This window comes from Tamandua tetradactyla, chromosome 3 (assembly GCF_023851605.1).
Source record: "Tamandua tetradactyla isolate mTamTet1 chromosome 3, mTamTet1.pri, whole genome shotgun sequence".
In the NCBI taxonomy this organism is placed as follows: domain Eukaryota; kingdom Metazoa; phylum Chordata; class Mammalia; order Pilosa; family Myrmecophagidae; genus Tamandua; species Tamandua tetradactyla.
In genome coordinates, this window is record NC_135329.1 from 143,024,852 (window position 1) to 143,051,154 (window position 26,303).

At 37.2% G+C, this 26,303-nt stretch overlaps 1 protein-coding gene across 4 annotated transcripts in view; it reads left to right on the forward strand.

The window, feature by feature from the left end:
* Positions 1-265: 265 nt before the first annotated feature.
* DCAF17 (DDB1 and CUL4 associated factor 17) overlaps positions 266-26,303 on the forward strand; it is an 83,008-nt gene continuing 56,970 nt past the window's right edge. For 3 of the 4 annotated variants that reach the window (XM_077154119.1, XM_077154122.1, XM_077154120.1), the window contains exons 1-3: positions 266-824; positions 1,211-1,314; positions 16,359-16,449. In XM_077154119.1, the coding sequence (XP_077010234.1) occupies positions 699-824; positions 1,211-1,314; positions 16,359-16,449 (321 nt within the window). In that variant the 5' untranslated portion in view covers positions 266-698. The remainder of the gene's footprint in view (positions 825-1,210; positions 1,315-16,358; positions 16,450-26,303) is intronic. The other variant, XM_077154121.1, reaches the window with a different exon arrangement.

Here is a 26,303-nt window from a genome sequence, read left to right on the forward strand (position 1 = left end):
GCGCAATCTGGGAGTCGCACTGGACACAGCGCCCCTCCCGTCGCCTGGCCACGATCTCCCTGAGTGAGGCTCTGGGGATGAGAGTCGTGAGGAGGGACCGGGGCGGGGAGGAGCAAACCGCTGAGACTACAGCGCGCACAGGTAATGTGAACCAAGTAGCCCTAGGACTGTGCCCTTAAACCTGGAGTCCGAGCCCCTCGTGCCGACCCGGAAAAGAGAATCGGCCAGCGCTACAGCGCAGCCTCCGCCCAGCCGGAGGAGGCGGGGTTAAGAGGCCTAGAGGCGGATTGGGGGCGGAGCCGGGGAGAGACCCGCTCCCTGCCGCCTGGTGGGAATTGTAGTTTCGGGAAGAAGCTAGGCTCCTACAGAGGGCAGTGGGAACTACATTTCCCGGTGAGGGTGCGGCTCCCGAACTGGACGCAGGGCATCGCGTTGTCCGCAGCCAGGTCTGAAGCTGACCAGGGTTTGAAGCCGCCGGAGGGGCAACCAGGAAGGGGGTGCCTTTTCTTTCGCTCTTTGCTTTCCGGAGGCCGCCGGGCTGCAGACGTGGGGGCGGCGCCAGCTGTGCATTTCCTCGCCCGGCTGCCGTGCACTCCCATTCCGGCTCCTCGGGTCAGCTTTCCCTAGGCCCGGGGATAGCCGCCACTGCCCCGCGTGGGAGTAAGAGACGCGCCCCCTCCAGCCCCGCGCGCGGCTCCATGGACCGGACCCGGAAGCCCAACGTGTGCCTCCAACTGAGCCGCCGAGCGCTGGGCTTCTTCGCTCGCGACGCGGGCGTGGTGCAGAGGACGAACCTGGGCATCCTGCGGAGGCTTGTGTGCCAGGTGACCGTCTGCCGACCGGGAGCGGGAAGAGGGGCATCGGAGCGTCTGGCGAGTTCGCCTCCTTTGGAGTGCAGTTTGTAGGCACTGGAGCCTCCTTTTAAAAGGGTCACATGTGGTGGAGAGAGGGATACTTGCCCTGGACCTGGGGGATTAGTAAATAGCTGTTCATAGTGCTGGCACATGCTTTAACTTAAGCTTCTTATGTCTTCCTTCAGTCTTGAAAGTTATCGTCCCAGCAAAACCAAGGTGTGAGGGCAGAGTGAGGAAGAATTGAAAATAATTTACGTGAAATTACTTTGTAAACTGCATATTTATTCAACTTAAAATTGGTTCATAGTAGAGGCTTATGAGTCCTTTCCTACATCACAGTTCATTGTGTTTTTCAGGAAAGTACTAAGTTTAAGAATGTTTGGACAACTCATTCCAAGTCACCTATTGCCTATGAGAGAGGAAGAATATATTTTGACAATTATCGGTGCTGTGTCAGCAGGTAACTTTGGTGAAAATTTTTTCTTTGATTCAATTCACTATCAATCTTAACTATGATTTTTATAGATCCACATGCCTACATTAATGTTTAGTGAAATAGAAGAGAATGGAAAAATAGGTCCAAAATAAGACTGAGGGATAAAATGTAATTTAAAAATCTTGTTAAATTTCAAGATATGGGCTTTATATTGCAAATTTATGTTTAAAGCAGAATTACTTATAATATAGCAGAAATGATACATTGCCAATAAAAAATAGCACAGGAGAGCTAGGTAACAAATAATTAGATGTTGCTTTGGAGAAGAATTTCTGTATTTATTTTGGAAATATCTACTTTAAGAGAAACTTTTCAAACCTGCTAAAAATAGAGTACAGTGAACCCCCATATACCCATCACTTAGATTACAAAACTGTCAAGATTTTGCCACACTTGTTTTATCTATATGTTTCTCCACCCCTCCCCACCTTTTCTTTTACCTCTTTGCAAAGTAATTTTAAGCACGTTCCAAGCATCCTGCCATACTTCAATTTGCACCCCCCAAAAATATGGACAATTTTTTTTAGCAGTTTCATTGAGATATAATTCACACATCATACAATTCACCCATTTAAAGTGTACAATTCAGTATTTTTAAGTATATTTACAGATATATACAACCATCACTACAGTAAATTTTAGAACATTTTCATCTCAAAAAGAAGTCACATGCCCTGTAAGTATTTTAATACCCTTTTGAAAATTGAGTCAGGTACCTCACAAGAGACAGTGCTCAGGTTGCAATCCCTGGTCCTGTGTATGTGAACCCGTTTGTAAATAGGATCTTTGAAGTTACTAGCTAAGGTGTCCCCAAACTGAATATAAAGGATTGGATACAGAAAAGGAATCCATAGGGAACAGCCAGAAACTGGATGTCAGTCGAACCCAGAAGAGAAAGGAGAAGATGCTCTGTGCATTGTCATGTGATGAAGAAGCCAAGGGGCCTCAAAGATTGTCATCTAGTCTTTGAAACCACCACCTAAAGAATTCCCTTGTTAAGTAAACCTATAGTGTTTGTTTCAGCAGTTGGGGAATTAATACATACCTCCATTAACCTTAGCCCTATGCAACCATTAGACTATTTTCTTTCTCTTTATATTTGCCTTTTCTCAGCATTTCATTTTAATGGAATCATATATGTGGTCTTTTGTAACTGGCTTCTTTCACTTAGCTTAGTGTTTCAGGGTTCACTCAGGTTTTAGCATGTCAATATTCCTTTTTATGGTTGAATAATACTACATTGTATAGATATACCACATTTTGCGTATGCACTCATCAGCTGATGAAATTTAAGTTGTTTCTATCTTTTGGCTATTAATAATGCTCCATGTACAAGTTTTTGTGTTGACATTTTGGACATGTTTTAACCTAGGTCATACAGTAACTACATGTTTAACCATTTGTAGAACTGCCATGTTAATTTCCAAAGTGGCTGCACCATTTTATATTCCCATCATCAGTGTGTAAGGGTTCTGATTTCTCCACATCCTCACCAACACACTTAACATTATTTGACTTTTTGAGTCTAGCCATCCTACTGGTTGTGAAATAATAGCTCGTTGTTTTGGTTTGCATTTCCCTGGTGACTAATGATGTTGAGCATCTTTTTTGTGTGCTTACTGGCGACCATTATTATATTTTCTTTGAGTGATTGTTTGCACAGATCTTTTGCCTGGTTTTTAGTTGGATTATTTATTGTGTTCTTTATGTATTCTAGATACAAGTCCCTTATCAGATACACGATTTGAAAATATTTTCTCCAATTGGGTGGGTTTTCTTTACTTTCCTAATGGTGTTGTTTGAAGCACAAAAGTATTAAGTTTTGATGAAGTCTAATAGACTCTATTGCCAAATCCAAAATCATGGTAATTTACCCCTTTATTTTCTTCTAAGATTTGTCTAGTTCTAGCTTTTTGTTTAGGTTTTTGGTCTATTTTGAATTAATTTTTGTATATGGTATGAGATAAGGGTTCAGTTTCCTTCTTTGGCATGTGGCTATCCATTGTCCCAGCACCATTTGTTGAAAAGACTATTCTTTCCCATTGACTGATCTTGGCACCTTTGTCAAAAATCAGTGACCATATACATGTGCATTCATTTATTTTTGGACATATAGGTCTGTTCTGTTGATCACATGTTTATGCTTATGTCAGTACCACATTTCCTTGATTATCAATGCCTTGTAGAAAGTTTTAAAACCAGAAAGTGGAAGTCCTTCCACTTTGTTCTTTCCAGTATTGTTTTGTCTCTTCGTGGTTCCTTGCAGTTCCCAGTTTGAATTTTAGAATCAGATCGTCAGTTTCGACAAAAAAGCATGCTGGGATTGTGATAGGGGTTGTGTAGAATCAGGATCAGTTTGGGATGTATTGCCATATTGACAAATTAAACCTTTTTTTTTTTTTTTTAGCTTAAACAATGATACTTTATTAGCATACAGTTATGAGTTTGTGAAGATGTCCAAATCAAGCATCATAAAGGTGAAGCTTTCTTCCAAAAAACTGGTTGTAGATGGTCCATGGCTCCTTTGCCACATCATCTGCTGGTCTCTTCTCTCTCTTCCGGTTTCATTGCTCTCTCCCTCTCTCACTCGCTCGCTGTCTTTCTTTCTCTCTCTGTCTCTTTTCATTACATTTATAAAGGATTCCAGTAAAAAAGATTAAGATCTATCCTGAGTGAGGTGGGTCACACCTTAACTGAAGTAGTCTCATCAAAAGTTCCTACTTACCATAGGTCCACACCCACAAGAATGGATTAAATTAATGAACATGTTTTTCTGAGTACATAGAGCTTTACAGTACCACAATGGTGAAGAGAACTTAAAACAATTTGGCCACATACACACACACACACAAAATGCTTGCTTGATCCTCACTTCACATCATGCCAAAACATATTCCACACAAATTCTACACTCAACTAAACAAAGTACTAGGTTATGCAAAATTCACCCATAAAATACCTCGAAGAAAATATATGTCGATGTGTATTAAATGCACCAGAGAAGAAGCCAATAAACTTGGACATAATTGATAAATAAATCCTAAAGATAATTGAACCTAATGGTAAAATCAACTGAGTTTAAGACTGGTTGTTTCCAAAAGAAACCACCAAGCCAATCACAAAAACAAATTAAAATGAAATTTTCAGGGAGCACACACACATCACATTCTAATACAGTTCTTCAGGAAATCGCTATGGCCATTTTGGGTAGGACTGAGCCGACTTCAGCTGCAAATGGAATCCTAATTGCCTTAGAGCAGTCATAGAAACCCATTCTCTGTTCACAGTGGTTCGTTCAGGGAATATCCAGTAATCAGATTAAAGCAATGAGATGTGAGATATCTGCTAAGACCTTCTGGGAGAGAGAAATTTTCTCTTGTTTCCATAGTAGGTATTTGGAAGAGACCCTTTCTCCTGCTCTGAACAGTGTGATATAAGTATTGAGGTCTTGAACTGTTAAAGCCATTTTGTTGCAACATGAGGCGTGGCTGGAAGGAGTGGAGAGAGGTAGTGTAACACCATAGTCCTTGGCCAGGATCCTAGCAGCATGCCTTTAGTAAACTCAACATCCATCTCAATTCATCTGATATTGATACTGATTTACATCACAGTCCTCCATAATCATGCTGGTGCCATAAATTCAGAATAACTGTACCCCATCATTCATGTGTCCCCCCATATCTCACAAAATGAACCCACAACATTTTCTGCTTAATGGTTGCTGGTTCAGTAGCTCCAGCACCAAGTGGAAAGCCTTTGGGCTTCGTAGGGTGACGGCTTGTGTTTGAAACTCAATTAAACCTTTTGATTCGGGAACATAAAATCTTTTCCATCATATATTTGGATATTCTTTGAATTTTCTCAACAATGTATTGTAGTTTTGTTTTAAAGTTTGGACTTCTTTTGTTAAATATTCCTAAGTAGTTTATTCTTTTTGATGCTGTTATAAATGGAATTGTTTTCTAAAGTTCATTTTTGGATGTTCATTTCCAAGTATGGAGAAATAAAATTGATTTTTTTTGATATTGATGTGGGCATAGGTAGTTTTTTTTTTTAAAAAAAAAACCCTGGGGAGCCCAAGTAAGGAGAACTTAAAAGATAAAAAAACAAACTGATGAGCCAGACGTGCCCTCTTAAGATAAACACATAAGAGAAAAAAACTGCCACAACAAGTACCAGCACAAACCTTCTTTCCTACATAACACGCCACATATAAAACAGTGACAGGAAAGAAAGGAAACTCCTGAAACGGGAAACAGAACAGATCTGTCTTTGAATACAGAACACACCAGGGGAGAGCACGCACGCAGTCCCCACTATCACAAATTATGCAGTCGAGTTTCCCGGCATAGGTAGTTTTTTAATCACTAATTCTTTCTTTTGTTATGGATCTCTTCAGATTGTCTACATCTTCTTGTGTCCTTTCCCGTTGTTTTTGGCTTTCTAGTAATCTTTTCATTTCATCTAAGTTGTCTAATTTATTGTTATATGATTGTTCGTAGTATTCCTTTACAATCCTTTTCATTTCTGTAAGGTTGTAGTTATATCTTTTCTTTCGTTTCTAAGTCTAGTAATTTGAGTCTTTCATTTTCTCTTGGTCATAAAGGTTTTCTAGGTCTCATATCTTTTTTCCCTCTGTTCATGCTTTACTACTTTAAGATCTTTTCAAAGAACCAAGTTTTGGTTTCATTGATTTTCTGTATTGTTTTCTATTCTCGATATTATTGATATTTGCTTTATTCTTTATAATTTCCTTCCTTCTGCTTACTTTAGGTTTAGTTTGCTCTTCCTTTTCCTAGTGTCTTAAGGTGGTAGGTTAGGTTATTGATTTGCGATCTTCTTTTTTTTAATATAGGCATGTACAGCAGTAAATTTCCCACCAAAACTACTTTAGTTGTAACCCCTGAGTTTTGAGATATAGTGCTTAATTTTCAGTCATTTCAAAATATTTTCTCATTTCTCTTTTGTGTTCTTCTTTGACTCATTCGTGAGGAGTGTGTTGCTTAGTGTTCACATACTTTTGTATTTCCCAAATTTCTTTCTGTTACTGATTTCTAGTTTCATTCCATTTGGGTTGTAGACCATACTTTGTATTAGTTTTATCCTTAAAATTTGGTGCAGTTTTTTTTTATGACCAATATAAGACCTATCCCGGAGAATATTCCATATGTACTTCAGAAGACTATATATTCTGCTATCATTGGGTAGAATGTTCTATAGATGTAATAAGTCTAGTTGACCTTTGGTGTTGTTCAAGTCTTCCATTTCCTTTTTGATCTTCTGTCTGGTTGTTCTTCCATTATTTAACATCAGATATTGAAGTTTCAAACTACTCTTGTTGAATTGTCTGATTATCCCTCCATTTCTATCATTTTTTGCTTCATGTGTTTGATGCTCTTTTATTAGGTACATATCTGTTTATAATTGTTGTATCTTCCTGATACAACCTTGACCCTTTTATTGTTATAGAATTATAGCACGTCACTTTTATTTCTAGTGATATATTTTGTTTTAAACTATTTTGCAAAATATATATATTTTAAATATTTTTATTGTAAACAAGAGACATACAAACATTCTTGACACAGTTATAATATTGGCTCATGGTATCATCACATAGTTGTGTATTCATCACCATGATTATTTTTTTGAACATTTGCATCTCTCCAGCAAAAGAAATAGAAAAGAAAAAAGAAAAGACTCGTTCATGCCATTTCCCTTACCCTTCCCTCTCATTGACACTAGTATTTCAATCTACTCAATTTATTTTACCTTTTGTTCTCTCTATTATTTATTTCTTATCCATATTTTTTACTCATCTGTCCATCCTGTAGCTAAAAGGAACATCAGACACAAGGTTCTCACAATCACATAGCCCATTGCAAAAGCCATATCATTATACAGTCATCTTCAAGAAACATGGCTACTGGAACACAGCTCTACAGTTTCAGGTACTTCCCTCTAGCAACTCTAATACATCATAAACTAAAAAAGGGATATCTATGTAATGCGTAAGAATAACCTCCAGGATAACCTCTCAACTCTTTGAAATCTCTCAGCCACTGACACTATTTTGTCTCATTCCTCTCTCACCCCTTTTGGTCGAGAAGGTTTTCTCAGTCCCTCGATGCTGAGTCCCAGCTCATCCTAGGATTTCTGTCCCATGTTGCTACGGAGGTTTATACCCCTGGGAGTCATGTCCCATGTAGAGAGGGGGAGAGCAGTGAATTTGCTTGCTATGTCGGCTGAGAAAGAGATACGCCACATCTGAGCAACAAAAGAGATTCTCTGGAGGGGACTCTTAGGCCTAATTTTAAGTAGGCTTAGCCTATCCTTTGCAGTGATAGGTGTCATAGGGGGAAACCCCAAGATTGAGGACTCAGCCTATTGATTTGGTTGTCCCCATTGCTTGCAAGAATATCAGGAATTCTCCAGATGGGAAAGTTGAATTTTTCCCCCTTTCTCCCCATTCCCCGAAGGGGACTTTGTAAATACTTCTTTATTCACTGTTGAAATCACTCTGGGTTTTATTGGGGCATCACACTAACCTGGACAAATCAACAAAGTCCCCTGCCCGATTCAGGGTTCCATGTACTTATGGTATTCAATTGAATTATCCATAAGTTAAATTAGGAAATGCAGTAGTCAAAATATAAATTTGCACCAAATAAACATTTCTTGCTATTCTCACACAGAAATTGACATTTTAAAGTATGAATGACCATGTTCTGTTTGCTAGCTGCTGGAATACATTATACCAGGAATGGAATGGCTTTTTAAAAGTGAAATTTAATGAGTTGCTAGTTTACAGTTCTAAGGCCAAGAAAATGTCCCAATTAAAACAAGTCTATGGAAATGTCCAATTAAAGGCATCCAGTGAAAGATGCCTTGGTTTAAGAAGGTTGATGAAGTTTGGAGTCTCTCTCTCATTTGGAAAGGCACACGGCAAACAGCATCATCTGCTAGCTTTCTCTCCTGGCTTCCCTTCATGAAGCTCCCCGAGAGGTGTTTTCCTTCTTTGTTTCCAAAGGTTGCTGCCTGATGGACTCTGCTTCTCATGACTATGTTGTTCTCCTCTCTCCAAAATCTCCTTCATTCTCCAAAATGTTTGCTCTTTTACAGGATTCCGGTAAACTAATCAAGACCCACCCTAATGGGTGGAACATGTCGTCACCTAATCCATTTTAACAACCACTCTTGATTAAATCGCATCTCCAGGGAGATAGTCTGATTACAGTTTCAGACATACAATACTGAATAGGGATTAGAAGAAACGGCTGCCTTTACAAAATTGGATTAGGATTAAAACATGGCTTTTCTAGGGTACGTACGTCATTTCAAACCAGCACATTCCACCCTCTGGATCCTAAAAAGACATGTTTTTCCCATATACAAAATATATTAATTTCATAACAGTATCAGAAATCCTTAAACCATTTCAGTAGCAATACAAATGAAATACAAAGTTAGAAACAGTACGAACTCCTATCAAGGTTAGTTACAGGCATAGTCTGTTCTAAGGCAAAATTATCCTCTGGCTCTAGACATGTGAAATTCAGAACAAGTTATTTGCTGCCAACATACAAAGGAACATTCATAGCGTACATACACACATTTCCATAGGGAGGAAGGAACACGGGTTACTGGACCCATACAGTTTCGAAAATCCTCAGGACAAAGTACATAAGATTTCAAACTCTGAGAGTCATTTATCATCAGGGCTTTAGAAAGCGACAGTCCCACCCTTTCCAAGGGCCTACACAGAGGCCTGCCTCTCTCCGAATACAACTGTGGGGAACATTGAGGAGACCACCTTTTTCTTGGCTCCACCCTCTTCAAGGATGGGGTCTACATCCGGGCTCTCTGCCATCTCCGGGGCACATGCTCAACCCCTCCATGTGGTGGCAGCCAGGCTCTCCCCAAACCCCAGGGAATGTGCTTCACCCTCTCGAAGGCCTGAGGTGGCATGACTCTTCCACTGCAAAGAGGTAGAAAGCCCATCCTCTGCCTTTGGAGCAAATTCACCCTCTCCGTGGGTTTGGGCAGGTCCACTCTCCTGGCCTGAGGCTTCTTGACTTCAGACCTCAGCCGCCAAGATTTTGCCTCTGAAGTTATTTTTCCTCCAGTGTGTCCCTTCTCTGAATCCCCCAGTCCCATCTGGCGGAGACTCTGTTTATACAGGTCCCACAGCACTCTCGTTGGCTTTCTGTGCAGCAGCCTTGGATCATGCCCATCAGACATAAGGAGTTTTCACAAATCCTTCCTGGATAACTCCATGTCCAATCCTGGCTTTCTCTGAAATGGCTGACTGGTGGGGCAGTGTTCTCTGGAGTCTCCCTTCCTGGAGCCCCAGAATTTTCCCGAACTTCAATTTCAGGTTTCTTTGAACCCAAGGGTTCAGTTCTCAGCTTATCTCTTTCCTGTCGCATTTCACTGTAAGCTTTGAGGAGAAACCAGGCTTCACTTTCGACATTTAATTTGGAGATCTCTTCTGCTAAATATCCAAGTTCATGGCTTTTAAAATCTGCCTTCCAGCCAAAACCACTCATCAATTTTGCCAGATTATCTGCTATTTTAAAACAAGGATCACCTTCCTTCTAATCTGTAATAGCACATGCCTCATTTCTGTCTAAAGCATGGTTGGAGGTATCTTTAAAGTCCACATTTCTACCAACAGTCTCTTCAAAGCATTCTAGGCCTTCTCTATCAAGCTTCTCACAACTCTTCCAGAATCTTCCTCTTACCCATTTAAAAAGCCGTTCCAACATGTTTGGTATTTGCAAGCTGCAACAGCACCTCACTCTCCAGTACCAAAATCTGTTCTAGTTTGCTAGCTGCCAGAATACAATGTACCAGGAACAGAATGGCTTTTTAAAGGGGGGATTTAATGAGTTGCTAGTTTACAGTTCTAAGGCCAAGAAAATGTCCCAATTAAAACAAGTCTATATTTGACATTCCCACCAACAGTGAATAAGTGTGCCTCTTTCTCCACATCCTCTCCAGCACTTGTCATTTTCTGTTTTGTTGATAATGGGAATGTCAAATGGTGCAACCACTGTGGAAGGCAGTTTGGCGGTTCCTCAAAAAGCTGAATATAGAATTGCCTTATGACCCAGCAATATCATTGTTAGGTATCTACTCAGAGGACTTAAGGGCAAAGATACAAATGGACATTTGCACACCAATGTTTATAGCAGCATTATTTACAATTGCAAGGAGATGGAAACAGCCAAAATGTCCATCAGCAGACGAGTGGCTAAACAAACTGTGGTGTATACCTACGATGGAATATTATGCAGCTCTAAGACAGAATAAACTTATGAAGTATGTAACAACATGGATGGACCTAGAGAACATTATGCTGAGTGAGACTAGCCAAAAACTAAAGGACAAATACTCTATGGTCTCACTGATATGAACCGACATTAGTGAATAAACTTGGAATATGTCGTTGGTAACAGAGACCATCAGGAGATAGAAATAGGGTAAGATAGTGGGTAATTGGAGCTGAAGGGATACAGACTGTGCAACAGGACTGGATACAAAAACTCAGAAATGGACAGCATAATACTACCTAAAATGTAGTGCTGTGTTCCAGTAGCCATGTTTCTTGATGATGATTGAACAATGATATAGCTTTCACAATGAGACTCTGTGAATGTGAAAACCTTATGTCTGGTGCTCCTTTTAGCTACTATATCAACAGAAGAGTAGAACATATGGAATAAAAATAAATAATAGGGGGAACAAATGTTAAAATAAATTCAGTTTGAAATAGTGGTAAATGAAAGCGAGGGGTAAGGGGTATGGTACGTATAGTTTTTTTTCTCTATTATCATTTTATTTCTTTTTCTGTTGTCTTTTTATTTCTTTTTCTAAATTGATGCAAATGTACTAAGAAATGATGAATATGCAACTATGTGATGATATTAAGAATTACTGATTGTATATGTAGAATGGAATGATATTTAAATGTTTTGTTTGTTAATTTTTTTTTTAATTAGTTAAAAAAAAAAACAAGTCTATAGAAATGTCCAATCTAAGGCATCCAGGGAATGATATCTTGGTTCAAGAAGGCCGATGAAGTTCAGGGTCTCTCTCTCAACTGGAAGGGCACATGGCAAAACACAGCGTCATCTGCTAGCTTTCTCTCCTGGCTTCCCTTCACGAAGCTTCCCAGGAGGCATTTTCCTTCTTCATATCCAAAGGTTGCTGCCTGATGGACTCTGCTTCTTGTGGCTATTTCATTCTGCTCTCTCCAAAATCTCCATTCTCCAAAATGTTTGCTCTTTTATAGGATTCCAGTAAACTAATCAAGACCCACCCATATGGGTGGAGACATGTCATCACCTAATCCATTTTAACAACCACTCTTGAGTAAATCACATCTCTAGGGAGATGGTCTGATTACAGTTTCAAACGTACAATACTGAATAGGGATTAGAAGAAATGGTTGCCTTTACAAAATGAGATTAGGATTAAAACGTGGCTTTTCTAGAGAACATAGGTCATTTCAAACCAGCACAGACCATCTATATTCAACACCGTGCAATATTGACATTCCTTTGTTCTTCCTCATACAGAAACATTTTTTAATTTGTACATTTAGTCACTATCATTGTACACTCTAGGCATTCCTAAATTATACAATCTCAGTCTTTATTGTCCATCTTTCCTTCTGGTTTCATATGTGCCCCCAGCCATTCTCCCTCTATCATTCTCACATTCAGCTTCATTCAGTGTACTGACATTATTGTGCTATAATCAGGTAGTATATTTTGCATATTAGTTTATCTACTCTAGCTTTCTTGTGCTTACTATTTATGTATCTTTTTCCATCCTTTTACTTTCGTTCTGTTTGTATCTTGAATCTAAAGTATGTCCTCTATGAATTTTGGATCTTATTTTTTTATCCAGTTTAACAATCTCTGTGTTTTGATTGTTTAACCAATCACATTTTGTATTGTTACTTATATATTTCTATTTACATCTGTCATTTTTTGTTTTTTAGGTCTCATGCCTTTTTTCCTTCTGTTCATATTTTACTACTTTAAGAGAATATTTTCTAATATAACATTTAATTTCTTTAATGATTTATTTCACTATATATATTTTTACTTATTTCCTTAGTGGTTGCTCTAGAGCTTACCATGTACATCTTAACACAATCAGCTTGAGAGTTATACTGATTTAATTTCAGTGAGATTACACCCATAAGGCTCTATTCTCTTTCCTCCTTGTTGTGGTGTTATTGATATACATATTACATTTGTAAATATTACAAACTTAGTGACACATTGTTATAATTATTACTTTATATAATTTTTTGTCTTTTAAAAAAGCTGTGAAAATAAAGCAGAGCAAATATATATTTATAATATTTATAGCTTTTGTTATATTAACCTTATCTGTCATTTGTTATTCTCTTCATTTGTTTCTTTGTATGCTCATTATTATCTGGAGTCCTTTTTTTCACCCTAATACACCTTGCTCCCATTCCCTTATGTTTCTGATATATACCAATTACATTTGCATATATTATGGGCCCAACAATGTACTCTACACATACAGTTTAACACAGTTGCTTTTTGTATCAGTTAAGAGAAGAAATACACACATTTGCTGTCCTTTATAATTTACCTAGTTACCTCTACATGTAAGCCCCACCCCCTGTGTGGGTTCTAATTACTGTCTGGAGTTAATCACTTTAGACTGAGTAATGATCTTTAGTGTTTCTTGTAAAGTGGGTTTGCTAGTTATAATTTCTTTCTGTTTTTCTGTTGATTTGGTATTGTCTTTATTTCATCTTCATTTTTGAAAGATAGCTTTGATTGATATAGGATGCTTGGTTGATGCTTTTGTCCTGTGGGCATTGTGAATATATTATCCTATTGTCTCTGGCTTCCATGGTTTCTGATGAACGATCAACTGGTTAATCTTATTGGGGTTCCTTTGTAAAGGATGAGTTGGGTTTTTTTTCATGCTCTTTCAAGATTTTCTCCTTGTCTTTGACCATTTTTACTGTAATGTGTGTTTGTGGGTCTCTTTGCATTTTTCCTACTTGGAGTTTTTTTGAGCTTCCTGAATCTGTAGGTTAATATTTTCAATTTATTTGAAGAGGTTTCTGTCGTTATTTCTTTGAATATTTTTTCCTCTTTCTCTTTTTCTATAACTCATTACAATGTTATGGATACGTTGGTGTGCTTAATGGTGTCCCACATTTCTCTGAAATTCTGCTCATTTTCTTAATTCTTTTTGTCCTCTCTTCTTTGGATTGCATGATCACTTTTGATCTATCTTCAAGTTTGTTAATTCTTTCTTCCTGTTCATATCTATTGTAAGTCTCTAGTGAGTTTTTCATTTTGGTTATTGTATTTCTCAGTTTACAAATTTCCATTTGTTTCTTTTAAAATAATTTTTGTTTCTTTATTGATACTCTGTGATGAGGTGTTGTCATCATACCTTTCTTTACTTCTTTAATCACGGTCCTTTAGTTCTTTTAACATATTTATAATGACTACTTTGATGTCTTTGTCTTTTTAATCCATCTGGTTACTTTCATACATAGTTTCTTTACCTGCTTTTTTTCCTGTGTGTGGGTCAGACTTTTCTGTAGCTTTGCATATCTTGTAATTTTTTGTTGGTGGAAATCAAATGCTTCAGATAATATGTTGTAACTCTGTCAGTGTCTATCTCCCCTGCCCCCCACAGATCCCTGACTTGTTATTTTTATTTGCTTGTTTATTTGAGTTGGGAGCTGGAGAGGGTATGAAGGGAGAAGACCCTAATTCAGACAGCACAGCTTCTTACTGTTCTTACTGAGTTCTCATAGATTTTCTTGAATAACTATTTCTTAATCTGCTATAAGTTCTGTGGACCATTTCCAGAGACTTTAAGTGTTTTTCCTTTCATAATTTTTGCTTGTTTCACTGAGGGGTATGTCTGCAGAGTTTCTCATGCTGTTATGCCAGAAGTGGAAACCTGGACATTGTCCTGTATGACTATAATGTCATTATCACACTAGAAAATTAGCAATAATTCTTTATATTATTTAATGACCAGTTCATAACTTTTTTTATAATTTGGAGGTACCTACTTTAGTTTAAAGTACATTTAAACCAGAGGAAGTGGTATTCATTAGTGATCTAATGGCAAATAGTCCTGGAGAAACAGGCTGTCAAGGGTGTTTTACCTACAGATTAGTATCAAAAATGAAATTGCTTTTATTTTGTGAAATTACATTTAGCTTAAACTTTTGAATCAATGAAAGGCTCCCTTGGCCTTTTCTGTCTTTTATCATAAAGGACTCCAGTAAAGGGATAAAGACCCACCTTAATTGGGGTGTTTCACATCTCAGTTGAAACAACCTAATCATAAGGTCCCACTCATAATAGGTCTGCATCCACAGGGATGGATTAATAGAACATGACATTTTCTGGATTAATAGAACATGGCATTTCTTAATAGAGCATAATAGCTCAAACCAGCACAGGTATTTAATTTTTATCTACTAATTTTCATTCTAAAATGTGGGACAACAGTTTATTAACTCCAGATTTCAACAGAGATTCATATTGAATGTTCAGGCATAAAGGCAGAATTCATTAAGATCCAGCTTTTAGGAAATAATAAAGGTGCATGTACATAAAGAAAAATTAGAAGGAAATTAACCTTCTAGATTAACCAAAAAGTTAATAATAGTTATTTTTTATTGTTTTATAGTATTATAAACTACTTTAATTTTATCATATTTACCAAATGAGTTTTTTCCCTTGTAAATGTATATTATGAATCAGGTGATTAAGAAAATGTTAACATTTAGTTACTAAAAAAGCAATATAGGAAATTATAGTTTGGTGTTCATTCTCTGAGTAGAAAAAAATCACTCAAGGGACTCAAACAAATACCTGCACACCAAGATTCATAACAGTATAACCAAAAGATGAAAACAACCCAAATGTCCATTGAATGAATATTTTTGATGAGTGAGTAAAGAAAATGTGGTATGCCCATTACAATGGAGTTGTGTTCAGCCATAAAAAGGAATAAAGTGCTGATGCATGCTACAACGTGGATGAACCTTGAAGACATGCTAAGAGAAATAAACTAGACACAAAAGGACAAATACTGTATGATTCCATTTTAATGACAAATCTAGAATAAGAACATTTACAGGGGCAGAAAGAAGATTAGGGCGAGGGGCCAGGGAATAGGCAGTAATTGCTTAAAGAGTAAAGTAGTTTCTGTTTTGGGTGATAGAAAGTTTTGGTCATAGAGAGTGGTGACAGTAACACAACAGTGTAAACGTAATTAATGTCACTAAATTGTACACTTAAAAATGGTTAAAATGGCAATTTTTTTGTTACAACAATAAAAAATTTTTTTTTAAATCGCTCTTGTATATATGCTATTTTTCACAAAAAGGAAGAAAAAAGAGAAGGAAGAGTATAACAGAAGATAGGATTTGACAAATGAGTCTGCCTGCTGAATCATTATAGTGATACTTCTTTTGGTATCTTTTCTTCTAAGAGCAGCTAGAAGAAAAATGAAAAATCATGAAACTGTAAACAATATGAGACTTTAAAATCTGTTCTATAACTACTTGTTAAAATGTACTTGGAAATTTATTGCTTTTTATATATATATATATTTCACAATAATAAAAGTTAAAATCTGTGTAATTAAGAAATTAGGATTTAGCAAATGATTGTAATTACTGTCTCATTATATTGATATTTCTTTTTAGTTTCTAGTGTAGTAGATAGCTAGAAGGAAATATCTGAAATTGTTGAACTGTAATCCTTGATCTGTGATATTGATTATATAACTATATAGATTTTATCGTGCAACTGTGTGATTATAAAAACCTTGTGTCTAACCTTTTTCCACTGCATGGGTAAGTGAATAATAACATAAAGACAAAAATATTTAAAAAATCACTCAAACTTGGGTAAATACAGCCTTAGTTATGAAAAAGAATAATCATTTATTTTCCTTTTTATTCCCAGCATTGCATCAGAGCCAAGAACACTTTATGAAATGCCAAAGTGTTCAAAATCAGAAAAAATAGAAGATGCTTTATTATGGGAATGTCCAGTGGTGAGTTTTATTTCTAGAATTTTTGTTTCTAGAACATTTTTAACCTAGAACAACTGGTTATGATTAACCTTATATAAAGGAATATAACCTAAATATCACAGTGATTCTTAAATCTTTAAAAGAATTAAGTAGTGAATATGTCTTTTGATTATCATATTTCCTCATGAAATAAATTCTCTCTTAAGGAGTTACATATATTAATGCTATGAATATATTTTGAACTTTAGAAACCATTTTGAATCTTGAAAACTAGAAATAAGTTAACAACTGATTAAATGTTTTGTAAGAAATATAGACTCGTTTAAGCACTCTTAGAATTTAAGAGATATTCCATTTAATATAGTGAAACAATAATAAAGATTTATTTTTGACAGCTGTTATGTTACATGGCTCTTTGAAAGTAGATTCTTATGAGTTTCCTCCATCAGTCTTATAAAGAAAAATAGGGTTAACTCATCCCAGACCAGCACTGCTCCAGTGTATATTTTTTAGAACACTTTTCAGGTATATAGTTGTCAGAATTGGGAGAAATCAAGGGGCTGTGAAAATTAAGTTTGTGACATGCTGAGATTTAAAGGTCAGACAAGTTTATTTATAGAATTACTTTTCTGAGCCTTTAATGTACTAATATGCATACTGATTATAAAACCATCTTTCCCAAACTAATTTTTTTGATCATAGAATTTCCTTTTTTGAGGAATAGTTCTCAGTATTAATTTTCCATGCGATCAGTTTTCTAACAAATGTACTCAGAAAATGCTGTCATAAATTAATCAGGATTTCAATTCTGGCTGGCTGTTTTTTAGGAAAAATAGAGCTCTTAACATGTGACCAAAAACTTTTTTAAGGGATAAGAGGCTATACTCTGAAATTAATATTAAAATTCTTTTTTTTTTTAATCTGTTGTTTTTACATGCAAACAGCAGTCTTCTGAAACTGCTGCTTTCTTTTTCTTTGGGTACTTATTCTCAGTTCATAGAAACTCCTTTTTAAAAATTAGAAAGCTTGAAATCTTTGTTTTCTTGTATAACCCCTTACTGAAAACTATAAATAGCTTTTGTAACCCCAGCAATTTAAACCTTTTAATTAATTTTCTTTGGGGGGAAAATGACAGATTTCCTAATTGAGAAAAGTTTTGAAAACACCATTATAAAATACAAGAAATTTAGAGCAATTCTGCAAAAATAGTATTTCTAGTCCTCTTACTCCTATTCTTACCTCTCTGTAAACATTTTATTCTCATTTGCAGTGCAGCAGGATTTTCAATTAAGAAAAACTAAGATGCATATTATATTATTTACATACTGATATGAAACTGCTTTTAAATCAGCATCCTGCTTTTCCATAGTAATGCATGAAATACATCCATTAGTTTTGTTCAAATGTCTTACTTATATATGCTGTTTCAAATTCTTTTTTTTTTTTTAATAGGAAAGGTAAACTAATACATTCTTTAAAACTTTAGATCTCCATGAAAGTATTCATAAGACACTGTAGGATAGAGTTTGTATATCATTGCCTGTAAATTTGGTGTAAGACCTTTAGTAGTTTTTGCCCTTTTTTTAATGCAATTTTATGAGGTATATTATATTGTATATTCAGATACAATATAATCATCCAAATTGTACAATTACTGGTTCACAGTATCATCATATAGGTGTGCATTCATCATTACAATTGATTTTTGAACATTTTTGTTACTCCAAAAAAAGAAAAAGAATGAAAAGAAAAGTAAAAAAAAACACCAAAAATGTCCCATACCCTCCCATACCTCCATTATTTATTTATTTGTTGTCTTGTTTTCTCATTCCTCTGTCTATACACTGCATAAAGGGAGTGGCAGTCACAAGGTTTTCAAACTATAAAAGCTGTGTAGTTTACAGTCATCTTCAGGAATCCAGGCTATTGGATTACAGTTCAACAGTTTCAGGTATTTCCCACTAGCTACTCCAATATACCTAAAACTGAAAAAGGATGTGTGTATATATATAGATGTATGTGTGTGTGTGTGTGTATATATATACTGCATAAGAATAATCTTCGGAATGATCTCTCAACTCTATTTGAAATCTCTCAGCCACTGAAATTTTACTTTGTTTAATTTCTCTTCCCTCTTTTGGTCAAGAAGACGTTTCGCTCCCACAATGCCAGGGTGTCACCCCCGAGAGTCATCTCCCACGTTGCCAGGGAGATTTACACCTCTGGGAATCATATCCCATGTAGGGAGGCAGAGCAGTGAGTTCACCTGTGAAGTTGACTTAGAGAGAGAGGCCACATCTGAGCAACAAAAGGAGTTCTCTGGGGGTGATTCTTAGGCATAATCATAAGTAGGCATTAGCGTCTCCTTTGCAGGAATAAGCTTCATAAAGGTAAGCCCCAAGATCAAGGGCCTGGCCCATCAAATCGACATCCCCAGTGCTTGCTTGCAAGAACATTAAATCTTCCTCTAGTGGGGAAGTTTAAATTCCCATCTTTTCCCCAGCCCCTCAAGGGGCCTTTGAATTTAACAATAAATTTCTCTCTCAGTACTGCCTTTGCTGCATCTTCTAAGTTTTGTTATGCTGTATTCTCATTTTTATTTGCCTTATGATATTTACTGATTTCTCTTGCAGTTTCTTCCTTGACCCACTGGTCATTTAAGAGTGTGTGGTTTGGCCTCCATATATTTTTGAGTTTTCCAGCCTTCTGTCTGTTACTGATTTCCAGTGTCATTCCATTATGATCAGAGAAAGAGCTTTGTATAATTTCAGACTTTTAAAATTTATTGAGACCTGCTTTGTGCCCCAACATGTGGTCTGTCCTGCAGAATGACCCATGAGCACTTGAGAAAAAAGTGTATCCTTCTGTTGTTGAGTGCAGTGTCCTGTAAATGTCTTTTAAGTCTAGTTCATTTATCATACTATTCAAAATTTCTGTTTCCTTGTTCATCTTCTGTTTAGACATTTTACCATTGATGAGAATGCTGTATTGAAGTCTCTAACTATTAGGGTAGAGGTGTCTACTTCTCCCTTTAGTGTTGTCAGTGTTTGCCTCATGTAGTTTGGGACACTCTGGTTTGGTGCATGGATGTTAGATTATGTCTTCCTACTGAATTGTTCCTTATTAATAAATAATTTCCTTCTTTGTCTCTTTTAATTGCTTTACATTTGTAGTCTAATTTGTCTGATATTAATATAACTACCCCTACTGTTTTCTGGTTGTTATGCACGAAATACCTTTTTCCAGCCTTTGACTTTCAACCTGTTTTTGTCCTTGGGTCTTAACATGAGTCTCTTGTAGACAGCATATAATTGGATCCTGTTGTGTTTTTTTATCCATTCTGCCACTCTGTGTCTTTTGATTTGGAAATTTATTCCATTAACATTTAATATTATTACTGTAAAAACAATACTTTCTTCAACCATTTTTGTCTTTTGGATTCTATATATATGTGTGTGTGTGTTTGTGTATATAATTTTTTTTTTTTTGCATGGGCAGGCACCGGAAATTGAACCCAGGTCTCCAGCATGGCAGGTGAAAATTCTGCCACTGAGCCACCGTCACACTGGCCTATGTGTTATATTTTATATTTGTTTTTATTCCCTCTCTTTTTTCCCTAATAGTTACCCTTACTGACAAACTTCATTTCTACACTCTTCTCCAGACCTCTTTCTCCTATCTTTTCCTATATGCATGAAGCACTCACTTCAGAATTTCTTCTAAAGAAGGTCTCTTGTTCACAAACTCTCTTAGTGTTTATCTGTAAATATTTAAACTCCCCCTCATTTCTGAGCCACAGTTTTGTTGGATATAGAATTCTTGGCTGTCAGTTTTTCTTTTTCAGTATCTTAAGTATATCATACCACTGCCTTCTTACCTCCATGGTTTCCGCTGAGAGATCTGCACTTGGTCTTATTGAGCTTCCCTTGTATATGACAGATCGTTTTTCTTTTACTGATTTCAGAATCCTCTCTGTGTCTTTGACATTTGCCAATTGGTGTGGATCTATTCAGTTTGGAGTATACTGTGCTTCTTGGATTTGTAATTTTATGTCTTTCATGAGAGTTCAGAAATTTTCAGTGATTATTTCTTCCATTATTCTTTCTGTCCTGTTTCCCTTCTCATCTCCTTCTGGGGCACCCATAAGGTATATATATATATTCATGTGCTTCATGTTGTCATTCACTTCTCTGAGACCCTGCTTATATTTCTCCATTATTTTCCCCATCTGTTCTTTCGTATGTAGAATTTCAGATATTCTGTCCTCTAGCTCACTAATCCTTTCTTCTGCCTCTTCAAATTTGCTGTTGTAGGTCTCCATTGTGTTTTTCACCTTTTCTATTGTGCCTTTCATTCCCATAAGTTCTGCCTTTTTTTTTTTCAAGCTTTCAAGTTCTTCTATATGGATACCCTTGCCTTCTTTATATCCTTTATCTTTTTTTCACATTCTCCTTTAACTCGCCAGTTTGATTTAGAAGATTAGTTTGACATCGTTAATTAGTTGTTTCAGCTCCTGTATCTCAGCTGAGGTGTTAGCTTGTTCCGTTAGTTGGGCCAGATCTTTGGGCTTTCTGGTGTGAGTTGTAATTTTCCACTGGTGTCTAGGCATCTGTTTTTCTTGCTTATTCTGAAGGTTGTTTTATCTTTTTTGCCTAGGGTTATTTTTGTTGGTTTCCTTTGTTCTCTATCTGTTCATCTCTCTCTCTGGCCAGTTGTCACATTGGCTCTGTCCCTGGTCTTCCCCCAAAACCAGAAACCCCCAGTGTCCTGCCTCAGGGATGATGGGTTGGCAGGGCGCACCACTGCAAGGTCTCTGTGGGTAAAATAAGTCTGCCAGGTGTCAGGGGTGCTCCTGTTTTTTGCTGGCCCATAAGACCCAGGTTTGCTTTAGGGCACTGCTTTAAAAGTTGGGTTGACTGTATTTCTCAGCCAAACTGTGATGTGTTCCCTTGGAAGAGATCTAGAACAACTCTGATGGTTCTGAAATATTTTTCTGAAGATTCTCAGGAAAGCCTTTTTAGTTACTTCCCTTGCAGTTTCTGCCTTGCCCAGCAGATGACACTATTCAATAACATAATCGTCCTCAGAAATGATTTGCCTATAGCCCAGGTTATATCTGGCCAGATGAGGCTGGGAATGCGGACATCCTGTGCCCACCTCCCCACCCCTGCTTTGCCCACCTAAATCTAGCTCAGTGTGGGGCTGTGTCCTCTACTTTATTCTAGGAGTGGACTTTCCCACATGAGCCAGTCTTAAGCCATCCACATAGAGGTCAGTCTACCCACTATTGTTTCTATTAGGGATGGAGAAAGGGCTTTCGGACCCACAGCTGGAATTATAGACTCTGTCTACATTTTCTCAGACTCTTTATCCCACACTGACCTGGCCTTGAAATGCCTTCCCCCATTCTCCAGGTTTCCAAATGCTGGGGGTCTGTCTCAGTGCTGTGAAGAAATTTCTCTTCTGTGTCCCAGGTGGGCGGTATCCCAGCTGCTGTTTCTTTCTGCTGCCTTTCAGTGCGGTGTATGAGACCAAGTGAGGGGGAGGGGAGAGGACTGGCCGCCCTGGTATGGAGGTCTCCTCCCAGATGTTATAATCTCTCTTCAACTCGGCATTTGTAGGGCCCTTTATCCAGTCTATATCTTCTTCCAGAGTTCTGAAAAATTCAGAATTATCCCTTTTTTTTCATTCAGTCTCCGGTAGCTATTTACTTAACCATGTTTATGATGTCTGCCCTAACTTTTGAAAGGAAAGATAAATCTTCAGGAGCATGTATGAAATTGGTACACCTTCATTCTTTTCTATTCCCTTTCAGGCTAAGCAAATACTAGATTAATTTCAACTTCTCTATTTACAGCTTTCCCCTTAGAACTACCCTTTTATTCTACAAATGAGAATACCCTTTGCTTCTCTTTGTCCTCTTGCATTAGATTTCTGCCTTGCGTTGTAGCTTCTCAGTGACAGTTTGACCAACCGGCTATCTTTTTTTCTTTTCTGTTGATATAGGTCATCTATAAAATCAGTTTTATTTCTATTCTAACTTGATTCTAGCTTTTCATTTGAGGTTAGAATAGAATCTCAGTAAATAATTGGGTAATTTGCAGTTTTGCAAATTTGACTTCTGTGAGTAGAAAAACAAGTCCTGAAGTAAAGGAAAAAGGGAATAATATAAGTGACTGTTTATTTTTTCCCCAAACAATAGAAATCTGTTGTCTCACAGTTCTGGAGGCTGGAAGCCTGAAACCAAGGTGTTGGCAGGGCCTCGCTGTAATCCTTGACATTCCACATCTTGTAGATGCGTCACTGCTGTCTCTGTCTTCATGTTCACATGAGCCTCTCTCCCATGTCTGCCAGTGTCTCTTCTCCCCTTCTTGTAATAACAGTAGTCCTATTGGATAAATGCTCAGCCTGCTCCAGTATGACCATCTTTTTTTTTTTTTTACTTTTTAAAAAATTTTTTTAGTGTATTGTATAATGTATATACAAAGCAAAGAAATAGAAAAGCAGTAGTTTTCAAAGCATCCTTCAAAATGTGGTTACAGGATAGATCCCAGAGTTTGTCATGGGCTACCATACGATCCTTTCATATTTTTCCTTCTAGCTGCTCCAGAATATAGGAGGCTAGAGGGATTAAATACTTTTTTATCATCACAATCGACTTTTTTTCCTTCTTTTTTTGTGAACAATAACATATATACAAAAAAGCTATAAATTTCCAAACACAGCACCACAATTAGTTGGAGAACATATTTCAGACTTGACATGGGTTACAATTTCACAATTTTAGGTTTTCATTTCTAGCTTCTCTAAAATACTGGGGACTGCAAGAGATATCAATTTAATGATTCAGCATTCATATTCATTTTTAAGTCCTATCTTCTATGGATAATTCCACCATCACCTTTGATCTTTCCATACCTCTCTTTGGGGTTGTTTGGGCTTTGGCAATTCTAAATTGTTGATATTGGAAGGATGACCATCTTTTTTTTCCATTTTACAATGGAAATTTATTAACTTACAAGTTTATAATTCTGATGCCATGAAAATATCCAAATTAAGGCATCAACAGGATGATACCTGGACTCTGAAGACAGGCTGCCAGCATCCTCAGCTCCTCTGTCACATGGGACAGCACATGACATGTCTGCTAGTGTCTCCCTTCTCTCCCAGATTTTATTGCTTACAGCTTCTGACTTCAGTGACATCCTCTCTGAGCTCTGCATGTTTGTTTCTTTTAGGTTCTGGATCTCTTAGGTTCTTTGTGACCATCTCTCTAACCATCTCTTGCTTTGCTCTCTGAGCTTCTCTGGCTTTTCTCATTGAGCTTCTTTATCCTCTCTCAGTATTTTGTGTTTTTTTTGTCTGTCTTTTCAACTCTTATAAAGGGCTCCAGTGAGAGGACTCAGACCCACCCTGAATGAGGTGGGTCACATCTCAACTTAACACCTTACTCATCAAAATATCAAATTTAAATTGGGTCCATACCTACAGGAATGGATTAGCTGTAAGAACATGATCTTTTCTGAGTTACATACAGTTTCAAACCATCACATAATTTAACCCCAAAGAATATATTTTTCTTCATAGCCCATTGAATTCCACAGGCACTGATGTTTCCTGGGGAAAGACTAGAACTAAACATCCTCTCCCATTTAGTGAGGTTGAGGGCCACCAGATCTCTCATTAGCTTTAAGAAATTTTTTTATCTGTTAAACTAGAAATTTTAAGGTTCAAGTAAAGACTCTGGAGAAGACTGGTTAGTTTGTGAGCCAGACCCCAGTAGTCCTTCTACTTGCTTCAGTCATGATACCCCATGTCCACAATAGAATTGAGATTTGGAAATGCTATTATTTCAAAATGCATTCTCTTAGTAATGATTTTTTCTATACAAATACTTTTTAATTATCATCCCACCATAGTCTGAAATGTATCTAGGTTTTACATTAAGCTATACAGAATTACAAGGCCTCATTCCTGTTCTGGACTCAGGAGTTTGGGTTGTTTAAATAAGCTATGCAGACAGGTTGATTAAGATTGTGTGTTATAGAAAATTTAGGTCCTAGACACAATTATCTTCTCTGCCTTTGGGGTGGAAGTCTAGAATACATATACCGTCATCTTTAACCTTTTTTCTGGTTTACCTTACTCCCAGCCAGATTGACTTCATTTTTATGTCTAACTGAGGTCTGATCTTTTTTTCAATGGTATGTAACCATTGGCTAACTTTCAGGGCTGCAGCACTCCATTTTTGGGTCTTAGGTATCACAGAGTTACTCAAAGTTCCAGGGAAATAACAGCTGAAACATATATAGCTCAGTGACTCAGAATCTAAAGATACACCTACAACTTTACACTAAGTGTGCCTGCTCTAGGGCCTTACAATCTTGGCTCCAATTTTCCCATAAGTATTTTCTGAGAGAGACCTTAGCGTATTGTTCTTTTGTTTCTGGCTTATTTTGCGCAACCCGTTGTCCCCAAGGTTTATTCAGTTCGTTGCTTGCCTTGACATCCTTCCTTTTTTGTAGCCGCACCATATTCCATCATATAAATGTATCAGTTTGCCATTCTTCTTCTCAGTCACTGTACCCTTCAGTTCCCTCCATCTATTGGGCATCATGGATAATGTCCAAAATAAACCAACCGTGCCTTACAGTATCCTCAATTGGTTGTACAATCAGCAGGACTCTCAATTTTAGACAGTTTAATTGATTCGTAGAGACAAAGGAATGACAAACAGCATCACCAACCTGTCAAGACCCTTATCTCTTGTTGCTTCCCCCCAATTAGTGGCCCCTAGAAATGCTGTGACACTGTTGATGTCTTCCTGTTAACTGTTGGCCATAGCTTGCAATTTTAGTTTTTTCCCATACACCTCTACTATTGATTCTTTGTCCAATATCAAACCTTTGAAATAGTGCATGTGAGAACTTATTTATAATTGTAGATTTAATCATTGGGATACATAGTGACCTTCAATGGCAATGTTACTTGTAACCCCACTCGTTAGTTACCATCACTTCTATCTGTTATTCTCCATTTAAGTTCAACCTCGTTGGGTGAACATTTCCCTGTGTCTAGCTTCTGTGTATCTGTAGATCTGCTGTATTCTATAGTCTAACCTCTGAGATTACCAGAGTCATAATACTGAAATCGTACAGTATCTGTCCTTTTATATCTGAGTTATTTCGCTCAGCATTATGTCCTCAAGTTTCATCCACGTTGTCATATGTGTTGGGACCTTATTTTGTCTTACTGCTGCATGATATTCCATTGTATGTATATACCACATTTTGTTTATCCACTTATCTCTCGATGGGCTCTTGGATTGTTTCCATCCTTTGGCAATTGTGAATAGTGCCGCTCTGAACATCGGGGTGCAAATGTCTGTTCATGTCAGTGATTTCAGCTCTTCTGTGTGTATTTAGAATATTGGTGTCACTGTGTCATAGGGCAACTCAATATTTAGTTTTCTGAGGAATTGTCAAACTGTCTTTGACAGTGGCTGCACCATTATGCATCCCCACCAATAGTGAATAAGTGTTCCAATTTCTCTGCATCCTTTCCAACATTTGTAGTTTCCTGTTTGTTTATTGGCAACCATTCTTATAGGTGTGAGGTGGTATCTCATTGTCATCTTGATTTGCATTTCCCTAATAGTTAATGAAAATGAGCATCCCTTCATTTGCTTTTTAGCCATTTGTATTTGCTCTTCGGAAAAGTGTCTATTCCTATCCTCTGTCCATTTTATAATTTGGTTGTTCTTTTGTTCTTGAACTGTGTGATTTCTTTGTGTACGCAGGATATCAAACCTCTATCCAATACATGTTTTCCAAATATTTTCTCCCATTGAATTGGCTGCCTCTTCATCTTTTTGA